At 38.5% G+C, this 11,997-nt stretch overlaps 1 protein-coding gene across 1 annotated transcript; it reads left to right on the forward strand.

Moving 5' to 3' along the window:
- Positions 1-2,745: 2,745 nt before the first annotated feature.
- LOC119487828 (regulator of G-protein signaling 5-like) lies at positions 2,746-4,588 on the forward strand. Its single transcript, XM_037768861.1, has 5 exons — positions 2,746-2,915; positions 3,172-3,255; positions 3,364-3,425; positions 3,548-3,714; positions 3,836-4,588. Exons 1-5 carry the CDS (start codon positions 2,872-2,874, stop codon positions 4,049-4,051), a joined length of 573 nt encoding a protein of 190 aa, XP_037624789.1. The 5' UTR covers positions 2,746-2,871; the 3' UTR covers positions 4,052-4,588.
- Positions 4,589-11,997: the final 7,409 nt, after the last annotated feature.

The raw sequence follows: 11,997 nt of genomic DNA on the forward strand, positions 1-11,997 counted from the left end.
TTTGTCTGTGCCTTTCAAAACAACCCTTTTAGTAGCTATTCAAAAAATGACTAATATCTGATCTTCCACCTCTATGGTTAAGGTCTGCGTAATTTTTGGCAACTAAACACCTTGATTGAAGGTTAGGAAAAGAGCATCTCCTACCAAGAGCCAAAAATATTGGCTCTTGGTAGGAGATGGGATAAGAATGGCGGTCTATTTCCAATCGTCGGACAACAATAGTCTACTTCAGCTATTGTATCTGAGAGGACACAATCATCATTCACTCAACCGCAAAAGGTCACTTGCCAGGAAAACTCATAGGTTGTTTTAAGCATTTAAACAAATGACAAAGCCATGACTTTTCTGGTATGTATACCCCACTTCATCTTTAAAGGATCTGTCTGTTCAAATTATATAGTTTTCTTATCATCAACAAATTCCATAAAAAGACCAAAACCATCAATAATTGGATCTTACTACAAACAAGTATTGCCTGTATATCCAAAGCCTGAAACACATCAATGAGCTACCCTGGGTTACATGTTTCTGTGTCTTGACTCAATTCCACATATGCCACCCTGCTGCCATAAATACTCACTAGTGCAGTAGTGTGTATTAATCTCCCGCTGAAAATAGTCCCCAACAAAAGTAAGAATTGCGAAAAACTAATGCCCAGCTCTTTTAAGAGATTATTGAGCCTGTTTAAAAAAAGGAAACTACTGTATGTAATTGTGACATGTTTTTCAACATTTAAGCTTGATCTCTATCAGTTCTTGTTAAAGACAACTCTTTTCCAGTGAAAGTAGCGTGCAGCACTAGCTCCAAAAGTCCCTAAATCTAGAAAGTCGCCAAGTCAGTAACACTGAAAGCCCATCAGGCCTCCCACCAAAGCCACCCCTCCATATTATCATTATGAACGTAAACATATTATAATTAATGAAAACAATGAACATGGCTATTGTTAGTACTCACAGCTGCCATGCTAGCATCTTGTGGAAGACTCCAGTGATGTGCAATGAGTACATGGGCAGATTGGGCACAGTCAGGCATGTAGCCTGTAATTGAATGATTACCAGATTTTTTTCTTTCTTTTTTTTTTGTCAGAGCATTTGATTCATTGATTGCGGTCAGAATGTAATGAAAATTTCAATAAATATCAATACATATTTGAAAATTACCAACCCTAGCTTTAAACACATAGATGTAACAGTTCCTTCCAATACTTTAATCCACTGAATAACCATTCCTTTCCTTATGATCAAACTGGACGACAAAAATGTTAGAGCTTACTTTCTGTATATAATAATGTGTTGGTCTGAGCTGTGGCGCGTTAAGCTTTTGGTTATTGCAAATCAAATAAGTAATTATTCCCAGTTTTCAGTATATACCAAAACTTTTTTCTTAGAATTGGGCTCTCACTATAAAGAGGAAAACATATGCTGACATCTCGTACTGAATATCCTGAAGCTAGCAGCATCTAAGGATGTGACTTACAGTAAGTAGCAAATTGATATCACATTTCTCGATAAAACCACTGACATCTGACAACAAATGTTTTATTCGAGGGGAGTAGATTTCATCTATGACACAGCCCTGTTGGGTCACTATTCCTCGAAATGCCCATGGATACACTTGTATAACAGAGCAATACAATGTTTCCTCTGTCGTTTGTGGTTGAAGGTCTTTTTAAAGCTCTAATTTCTGTATTGGCTCTTGTAGCTCTGAAAACAACAACAACAAATTCACAAAAACAGACGTTATTATGAAATATTTATGTTGCTTTAATGAGCTAACTTGTCTATTTTGGACATATGCCAGCTAGAGGCCACTGTAAACAGTGCGTGTGAGTCATTGCCACTCTGCAGTCACGTATTGCTTTTGATTTTCTTATGCTCCTTTAATCTGAATTATATGATGAACAAATCCTAGATAAGCAACCTGCAGCTGGCCATATGGGAGACAATCACAGATCAGCTTTATTGTGTCGAGCAGTTTGGCTGTGGGTCTATCTTCTTCTACAGTAATATAATTAAACAGAGTAAATATCGCATTTCCTTCCCATCATTCCCTGGAATGAACAGCTTTATCTGGTCCATAAAGAGGCGGGTGTGAATGTGTTTACCAACCTGCCTTGTTCTTCAATAATGTCTTCTTTGTGCAACGCAGGACCATGAACCAGGATGAGAGGAGCAAAGGAGCTGCCGAGAAACGATTTGACAACATGGGGTTGTTAGTAGCAGATCGGCTTGTGAGGTTACAGTATATCACAGATTGAAACCTTTATTTATGCAGGGCAAACACACCGATGACAAGCTCTGTTTTGTAATAACTCGTAGTTGATGATAAAACACGCATTTGAAGCTAAAATGCATTCCAAAAGAGCTCATAAATGATCAAATATTACAATAAATGTCATATTCAATTGGTGTTGATGTTTCAATGTATGAGGGAAACTGTGAGAAACTTCAGAGGCTATACAGTATTCTCACATCTGGAATAAATGCTCTATTTTCGTGTGTAAATACGTTGTTTTGAAAGAGAAAGGTGAGAAGGAAACACTAAAAGATGTATTCAGGGACATGCAAGAAAGACATAACGTACTGTAGAATATCAGTGGCTTATCATTTCACCTCCCCCACTTTCTGACTTCATCTTGTCTCTTTCTTTCTTCCTCTCTCTCTCTCTCCCTCTCCCTTCCGCTGTGCGATTGGCTGAGAGGGCTGATGACATGTCAGAAGCAGAGGAGGTAGGATTATAAAACCGCTGCTCTGGCTCTGTCCAGACACACAGACAAACTCGCTCCCCACTGAGCACTACTAAACGGATATATCTAACTGCCACCCGACACCGATACACCTACCCCTACCAACTCCAACCTGCTTTGCCAGTATGTGTAAAGGACTAGCATCACTGCCTACCGGCTGCTTGGAAAGGTACTTGAAGTTTTCATGCAAACACTCGCATGGCTGATGTTTGGGGATTTGGATTACAGAATTTGGAAGACTGCTGTGTTTATCGTTGTGCATCTGTGTAAGAGCATTAGAGAAGCTAAAAGCGTACCAGTTTTAAGTTACCTAGACTCAGTGTGGATTCATGCTGTGCTGAGATTTACTGCACAATAATGGCTTTGTCAGTATGCAATCAATGTGTTGTGAAAAATGTATCTAACCTGTTGTATTTTCCTCACAGAGCCAAGGAGCTGAAAGCAAGGCTGGGAAACATTTTGCAAAAATCCAACTGGAGTCTATCCTGCTGCAAAATTGGGCAAAATAAGTAAGCATCACAAATACTGTACTACGAAATACATTTTGCATTTATTGTCACTGTGTGCTTGATTGAAATTCTGGGTTGAATCTAATGTTGCTTCATTTATTTTTTCAGGCCAACCCTGGAGGAATGCCTGAGGTGGAAAGAGTCGTTTGAAAAACTCCTGTGCAGCAAATGTAAGTAAATATCAAGATGCCAGTAATGCCAGCAAACGCATGCTGCAGAGACACTTAATAAATGCAGCTCCCCGCGGGACCATTATGTGCCATAAGTAATCAAATTTCCTCTCTTCCCTCAGATGGACTGTGTGCCTTCACAGCCTTCCTGGTGTCTGAGTTCAGCGAGGAGAACATTTCGTTCTACTTTGCCTGCGAAGAATACAGGAATACCAAATCCACTGCCAAACTATCAGCCAAAGCCCAGAAGATCTATGATGAATTCATCGGCAGTGACGCTCCCCGGGAGGTAAGGAAACACCAATCTTAACTAAGGAAAAAGCACACTTTCCTGTTGTTATAGCTGCAAACCTCTCCTATATGGACAAAAAAACTAATCTGGTTCTGTCTCCTTGTCCCCCTTTCAACAGATTAACATCGACCACGAAACTCGTGACATCACCAGAGCCAACATGATGGTGGCATCACCCTCTTGCTTCGACTCGGCCCAGCACAAGATCTACATGCTCATGGCCAAAGACTGCTACCCTCGCTTCCTCCGCTCTCCAGCCTACAGGGATCTCGTGTGCCAAGCCAAGCCAAGCGCCAACGCCACCAAGCAGCCCCGGCAGGAGAACAAGGTGTGAACTCTCTCCATGAGGCCGCGGAGGATTGTTAGCGGTTCGCCTTAAATGGGTTGAGAAAGCAAGAGAGGCATGACGTTAAGGTGCCGCATCTCGAAGCTGGACGCAGAGATCGTCACGAGAGCAGCGGCGGGATGGCCGTATCCCGTAGACGCTGAAGATTGAAGAGAAAAGGAAAACGGAGGGGTTGATGCCTTAAGTGGACTGTGGTGTGAACACAGATGGAGTTTGGACATCAAACTCATGTGAAAGTATAACAGACTGACAATCAAAAAGGAGGGGGAGGAGAAAAGCACTTTTCTTTGCCATTAGGCAAACGTTTGTGGTTGTGATGTGCAATGTGTCTCTGTCAAAGTCTTACACTGTTTGTGAACAGGCATGTAAGGTACTTTATGATTTTGTATTTATTTGTATTTATTTTACCTGTAATATATTTGTTGCATTTTTGCCAAACAAAGATGAAAAAATGTGCAATTTAATTTATATTATATAATATATTTATATCACTGTTGTCTTTTTTTACCTACCAGGAAATAAACTAAATTATTTGAAAAAAAGAAAATGCTAAAATGTGTTGTCCTTATTGAAAAGAAAATCATGGTTTAAATATTATTTTGATGTTCGGGATATAAAAGCAGAGTCACTACATACAATAAAGTAGCACTGATGAAAACCATGTCACAGTTTTTATGACACTTACGACACCATGGGTATTTACAGCCCAGTGACTTAGATAAAACATTGAATGTAAACATATGGTCAGGTGGAGTATTTGCACACCTACGTGCAAACTCCGAGTTTACCGACATTACCTGATATAAAAATGACAATGATATATTTGCTCTGCATCATGTTATGCAGAACTGTTATTCACCTTGGAAACCGCTCCGCTCTGTGTTATAAAATACTCAGACAAAGACAGCATCCGCCTGCCCTGAGCCTTTGTCCCGTATCTTGTGGATTAGAAAGAGCTTTCTAGCAAACAGGAAGCACAGAGAGATTATGTGACGGCATTAACGTAATAGGAAAAGCAATAAAGCTTTATTATTACCTTTGCAACTGTTTGCACTAGCCATCAACTTCAAGTAATAAATGACAGCTAAGCTGCTACATGGCTGGAGTGCGACCACTGCTGTCTGCAAAAACCAAAACACATCACAAGGGTGATACAAACCTCCCAAAGTTCTCTGGTTAGGTAATAATGACACTGATTACAGTGCAAATTCTGTTATCTAATTTGTTCTCATTAAAATGTTAACTACTGCCGTTGTGATTGCTTTGATAAAGTGCATTTCACCCGCAGGCAGAGTACGAAATGTGGCTGAATGTCTGCTTTGTGTATTCAGATGTCATCAGTGTAGAGTGGAGCCGGCGTCAGGTGGAGAACAGCTGGTCCAAAGGCCTGATGCATATGAACATGCGTCCCTCTCCATAGTAACCCTTTGGCATTTTCATCTAGATCTAAGCATAACAATGGCCATCTGTAATACTTGTTTTATTCTATAAATTCATCTAAACCACTTGCTTGGGAGAGAAGATGAAATTGAACGTACTTGAAATGATGGTCATGATCCTGTACTGCACTCAACATACTCACAATAACATGCAATTGTGTGTGCATGCAACATACTTGAGCATTTAGCAACTACAGCGTCTGATATTTTTCTTAGGAGTTGGTGAAGATAGCGCTAAGTGGTGGCTGTGCATCTGCCAGCTTGTTTTTTAAGTATTTCTGCCCCCTAATGGCCACAAATTAATTAGTGCAGCTTTAACATTCACTTTTGTATTCATTTCCAAATAAGTGGTTTAGTGACTACGACCAGCTCAATGCTAAATCTTGCATGGTAGAAAGCATTTTGTGGTGACCCAAGGATGGAGTGGCTAATCGAGAGAAACAGGAAGATTACCGGTGGGCCACAGGGGCCGGTGACAGGGTCGGTGAACCCAATTTTATAAATAGATCACGTAGGCTGTCGCGTTAGGGCGCTATACTACGAGTATGTTTATGACTCTTATTCAACATCAACTTCACACGACAGCATTTACCAGTGGGCTGACTTAATCATGTCTAACTCCGCTTGAACACATGCTACCAAGGCACCATAAAGTCATATACTTTAAAGGTCCCATATTATGCTCATTTTCGATACTTTCACAGTATTTATATAGGACTTAAGCCTGCTTTATAATAAAAAAAACATGATAATCTCACTTTTTTATAATATGGGACCTTTAAAGGTCCAACTATCCATCCTGAAATACCCCTTCAGATGTTTTGCAAACATATAAAACTGTGTCTTTGCTTCTCATTCAAGGCAACATGGGATGAGTAATTTATATACAAATGATCCTTTTGGGGGGTCGAAGTATTCCTTTAAGTGTTGCTGTTTCTCTGGTAGGGTTAGTTTACTGAATAGTTTACTGGGTTGTATCTGCAGTGGTTTTGAGATACCCCTTTCAGAGATTTCTGTCACCATTCACCAGATCAATGGAAGTGAACAGAACAGAATTTGTGGTGCTCATATTCATTTCCAGAAACATTGAACCACAAACCTCACTGTGAACTGATATAGTTCCAATGGGATTATTTGGAGATGTTTTCATCCACTTTAGCTCAGTCTAATTAATATAGACATGTCATTTTAAACACTTCATGTATAAGTGGTAAACTGATGTTCTCCAACAAGGCAGACATTGTGAAAGGTCACTACAGTTTTATCCACATCCTCTTCAAGCTCAAATGAGTGCAAAGGACAATAATATCATTGTACCATTTTTAGTTACATTCATTCCTATAAATAGCACTCAATGTGCTCCAAGCTAACACTCAGCTGACCTCCTCTCCAGGGTAGGACGCTCCAGAAGACAAACATTGTACCAGGACACAGAACTGACCTAGTTTCTTTTCTTCCAACTGTCCAACAATAAAAAAATGTCCTAAAACAAATACATGTTTTACTTATGTGTATTTATGTGTTTTGTAACATAGGGACATCAGGCTCAACACAAGGGTGTTTTTTTTAAGTTTTGTTCTAAAAAACATAATTTTTAAAGTACAGGATTTCACTGAACAGTAACGTTTACCATATATTATAAAATCATCATCATTTTCAGTGTGAGGTATTAAAGAGCTTAGATTTATCCCAGTAAAATATGTCTCTGTATGTCTTGTAGATGATCCCCTATTGCACATGTGCTGTACTTCCTACACCAGTAGTGTTTAGTATAACCATGAAGTGGCACTGACATCTAGTGGTTTGAGTTGTAATCACTAAATTTGCCAACTATTGGGAATTTGTAAATGAATTCAGTATTGAATCATTGATTATTTTCAAACCAGTGGTTCCCAAACAGCAGGGTTGAGATGAAAGTAATGAGAGAGACAAAAAGGACAGCAAAAAACAATCTTAAATTGTGTGAAAGAATTGATAGTTTTACCTCTCTGATCCTATAAAAATTGATCAAGTGAAACAAAGACAAAAAATAACTCTTTGATTGCTGCTCACAACTCGTGCCCACACCAGGGCTATAACCTGTGACGAGGAGTCTCAAGTAGATATTACCTTCTCTCCGGGTCCTCATCAGGGTGGAAAAACATTGTTTGCACCTGCAACACACCACAACTAACCAATATTGCATCACATTATGAAATAACCAACAGATACTGAGAACACAGCTGTCACAATGGCACCAAAATACTAATATAAGAAATGTAAAGAAAAAAAATAATGTCCTTATAAATCATATCACTAGGATGATGATATCACTAGGATGATGCAGTGTCATCAGTAACTACAATTGGAAAGTTATTTTATAATTTATTTTCTAATGAATTCCAATCAAATTCCAATTAATGTTTCTCAGATACTACTTATTTTTAATTATTGGTCACAAGCCAAGAAGGCTGGGTATCACTGTCTTAAACCAAATATTCCCCATTTGACTGTATGAACTGTTATCATATGAAACTAGAAATGGGTTCTATGGGTACCCACGAGTCTCCCATTTTACAGACATGCCCACTTTATGATAATCGCATGCAGTTTTGGGCAAAAACCATGCAGTTTTTTTTATGGAGTATAAATGTGTTGTAAAAATGCTGTATTTGAATATTGAATATTGAGCAGCATTGAGTCTCAATAATTGGGCTAGTGTGCCAGTGTAAAGACATTTTTAGATAAATCATTTATTCACTAAAAACAGATTTAAAATGCAGTTTTTCAAGGGTGATAAAGAAGCTCTGACTAGCTGAATGAGGGTTTCTTTCACAGCACTGGGGGGCAGTGAAATGCTGCGAATAAACCTGAACACACAGGCCTGTCTGCTTTCTCTTCTTTGTTTTTCTCACTTTTAAGGACATCTCAAACAAGATGACAAGAGATATTGAGCAGAGAACTAACATGAAACCCTAAATGGCCAAAGTCAGGGGGAGAGGGTAAAGACATGTTCAAATAAAACTCTAAATTAGACTTATATTATATATTATTCAATCATTTATTCTCCTAAATAAATTATGTTTATGTGTGAAAAGTAGAAATAGATGTGGAAAAAATACAGAGGACATGTGCTCAGTTACAGCCTGAATGTTAACAGAGCCAATGTGGCAAGCGCATACTGTAAGTTCATCATAAGTAAGCGTCCCTTCAGTGCAATGATCGTCTTCTTCACATATGGCTGTACGGAAATCCGTGACTTTGAGTTTAAAATAGGTGCCGAGAACACACAGTGTTCTGACCCCCTTAGCGGCCGTCAAGACGAGAGCAGATCTGAAGTAGATGACCCACTGTGCACATTCCTCAGTATCTCCCCCGGGAGTGGACATGTGCTGTGCATCTTCTCCCCGAAGCAGACGCACCTCAGTGTGGCCTCGACCTCCAGGGGGTTTTTCTTTTCCTCCCATTAGTAGTACATCCTCCACATCCCCCCGTGCATGCCTGCTGCTTTAAAACACTTTTTTTGTCTTTATGTTATTGTAACAAAGTAGAATTCAAGTAGCAGGATGTGAAAAGGAGGAGAAGAGGTGCAGATAGAAAGGAGGAGAGGATTCGTGCTAAACATATTAACTGAGTGGGCGAGAATAGAGACAGACGAGAGGAAGGAACGCAACAGCATATTACACTCCAAGCGTGGGAAATCTCCTGGCGTGGGTCCCTTGTGAAAAGGGAAAACTGTGCTAGTGACTCTCAGTTCCTCACGGTTCACATCCTCTGTTCTCTCAGGATCACACTAAGGCCTGAAAAAAAGAGTGGCTTCACATACTGAATATCTGCTGCATCTTCCATTCCTCGTAGTGATGCATCATTTCACTTTGCAGTGTATGCATTTCAATAAGGATTAGCAGTTTTAGTTAGATAAGGTATAATTTCTATTTTCTTGCAGCAAACACTCTGGATAGTGTCTCAAGTACTGTTCCTCAGAACAATTTGGAAGTACTTTATTTAAATGTTTCCATTTTCTGCTATTTTATTCTTCTACTCCACTACATTTACTGTAAGAGGAAATTCTGTACTTACTACATTTATTTGAGAGCTATATTTACTTTTCAGATTCAAGATTTTGCAAAAATTAGTGATTTATAAAATATGCAATGCATCATTAAAGATCAAACCAGTCACGTTTCAGACATAGCTGTTCCACCAAAGAGTGACTTCCCCTCCAAACTTCTCCGATGGTTCATTTTAATAACTCAAAATCCAACAAGGTGAAATCATCCATCAGAGAAAAGAGAAAAGCCTGTAGCAAATGTGTGTACTACTTTTACTTAATTTAGTCTTTGAATGCAGGACTTTTACTTGTATTATTTTTGCATTGTTGAATTTGTACTTTTCGTGTAAAGGACCTGAGTAGGTAAATTTCTTTAGAGCCAAACCCAAAATGTTATGAAATGTATGAAAAGTAGTGCATTTTCCCAAAATGCTGCCTCCCAGGGACGGTTGGGACACCTTGTTTTGGGTTAAAAAAAATATCATTTAAATTGAAAAAAAATGCAGTCTAAAGTTGAACACCTTATATTTATAATGTCACCTGTTCACACATTTCTTTGAGAAAAAAGAAAACATTTGTAAAATGATTATATTTTCATAAATTACTGAGATATGGAATTTGGCAAAAAAACAAATAGAAAAACAGGGTTGTTTTTGTTGATTTGTAACAAGGTAGGAACTATAAACTATACTGTACCAACTGAGCATGACACACTTTGAGACTCCTGTGCTAGCTACCAACAAAATTTCAGACAGCTAACACTAACATCAACTTCTAGAAATAATCTTTCAATAATATGTTTTTGTATGTGGCATAACTAAAAACAGTTTGGTAGAAGAAAGATAACAAAAGAGCCAAAAGTGTACTTTCATGCTGTATATATCAAAACTACGAATTAAATTGTGATGAATAGTCAGAAGGTCTCCACTTTGAGGTTGAAAGTGAAGAGGGTGTGGCTGAGTATGAGCATGGTGAATGGCAAAGGCATAGTTGCTTTTTAACCTGCTAAAGAGGCACCGCCCTAACCGACCCCGGTCTCCCCTATACTTCATCCACCACTGTCATTTTCAAAACATATTTTGCTCATAATGAGGCAAAGCGTTGCACGTCATAGAGTAATGTGACTTAAAATATGCAGGAATGGACAAATGAACAGAATAAATCGGGCAAATATTTAGATAATAATAGTAAAGATAATAGAAGGAAAGAAAATTAAAAGAGGAAATAGAATAACATGCCTCCATTATAGCTCTACTAAAACGCTCTTGTTTAGAAATGTTGTGTAGCAATCCATCAACATGAGGTAAATGAGCTTACTTTGGCTGGATCTGAGTGTTGCCTATAAATCCCCTCTAAGCACATACAGGTTTAGATGAGCTATTGTTTTTATATTTTTCACCCGTGCCGACCTTAACACTTTGTCCAAGCCTTTCCCAACATCCATTGTGGTCTGGGAATACTCCACGTTTATTTCAGAGGGTGTGTGTTTTTTAAGGTCACCACTGAACTCTATGACGATCTTGAACGCACATCTGCCAGATCTAAGAACATTTTTTACCAGCATTGACATATTTCTGCTCTAGGCGCTTCAATAATTACGACCAGACGTTTTGCACAATAACAAAGTGGGTCTTACGACACATCTCTCCTTTCAGAGATGAAATAGACCAAAAGCTCATTCATTCCCTACCTCACACTGAACTGTCAAGTGTTTTGTTCATATTTTCAGAATTTACTCTGTACCTCATCCCTTTATTCTCTCTTTTGATCAAAAGCCAACCATTGTTATTCAAATTTGAACAAGGGCTCTTCTTCATGTGAATTTTGAAAGGCGGGATTAGACAGCACTTATCCTGACAGAGTTCAAGTGAGGCCAAAACATTAATTACAATGAGTTTATTATTTGGTAGTTTAGAAAAATTGATGTAATGTGGCAGAGGTCAGCTGTCTGGAAAATCATGACCGCATCTATCCCATAACCTGCATCGGGAAAGAGGAACAGTGGTTAATTATTTTTTTAATTGTTGTGTGTTTGCTGTATCATGCTATATGTGCTTTAATTACATTTTCTGGATTTTGTCATCTTTTCTTCTAAATGGACTGATATAGCACCTTTTGTAGTCTCAACGCGTTTTACACTATATGTCAACAATCACCCATTCACACATATCTAATACATATTATATCTAAATACTCATTCACACACCCATGGCACAGCCTTCTGGTTTAGTATCTTGCACAAGGACACCTTGACTTCGACCGTATTGATTGCAGGTTTTAATTTGCCAATGCCATCTAATGTAATGGTGTATTGTATTGTTTTGTAACTCCCAATAATTCTACCTCTTTAATTTGACCACTGCCATTTGTTAAGTACCATTTTTTCCCTCTTTCTTGTAGTACATATAATCATATTTTTGTTCTATTAACATTTAATACCATTTTTTTTTTGTATTCCAACCCAT

Source organism: Sebastes umbrosus, chromosome 5 (assembly GCF_015220745.1).
Source record: "Sebastes umbrosus isolate fSebUmb1 chromosome 5, fSebUmb1.pri, whole genome shotgun sequence".
Lineage (NCBI taxonomy): Eukaryota > Metazoa > Chordata > Actinopteri > Perciformes > Sebastidae > Sebastes > Sebastes umbrosus.

Excerpts from the sequence above, each read along its gene's own strand:
- LOC119487828 (XM_037768861.1), top strand. The coding sequence starts at position 2,872 with ATGTGTAAAGGACTAGCATCACTGCCTACCGGCTGCTTGGAAAG. Across the intron at positions 3,256-3,363 it reads TGCAAAATTGGGCAAAATAA|GCCAACCCTGGAGGAATGCC; the intron begins GTAAGCATCACA and ends TTATTTTTTCAG. Across the intron at positions 3,715-3,835 it reads GCAGTGACGCTCCCCGGGAG|ATTAACATCGACCACGAAAC; the intron begins GTAAGGAAACAC and ends CCCTTTCAACAG.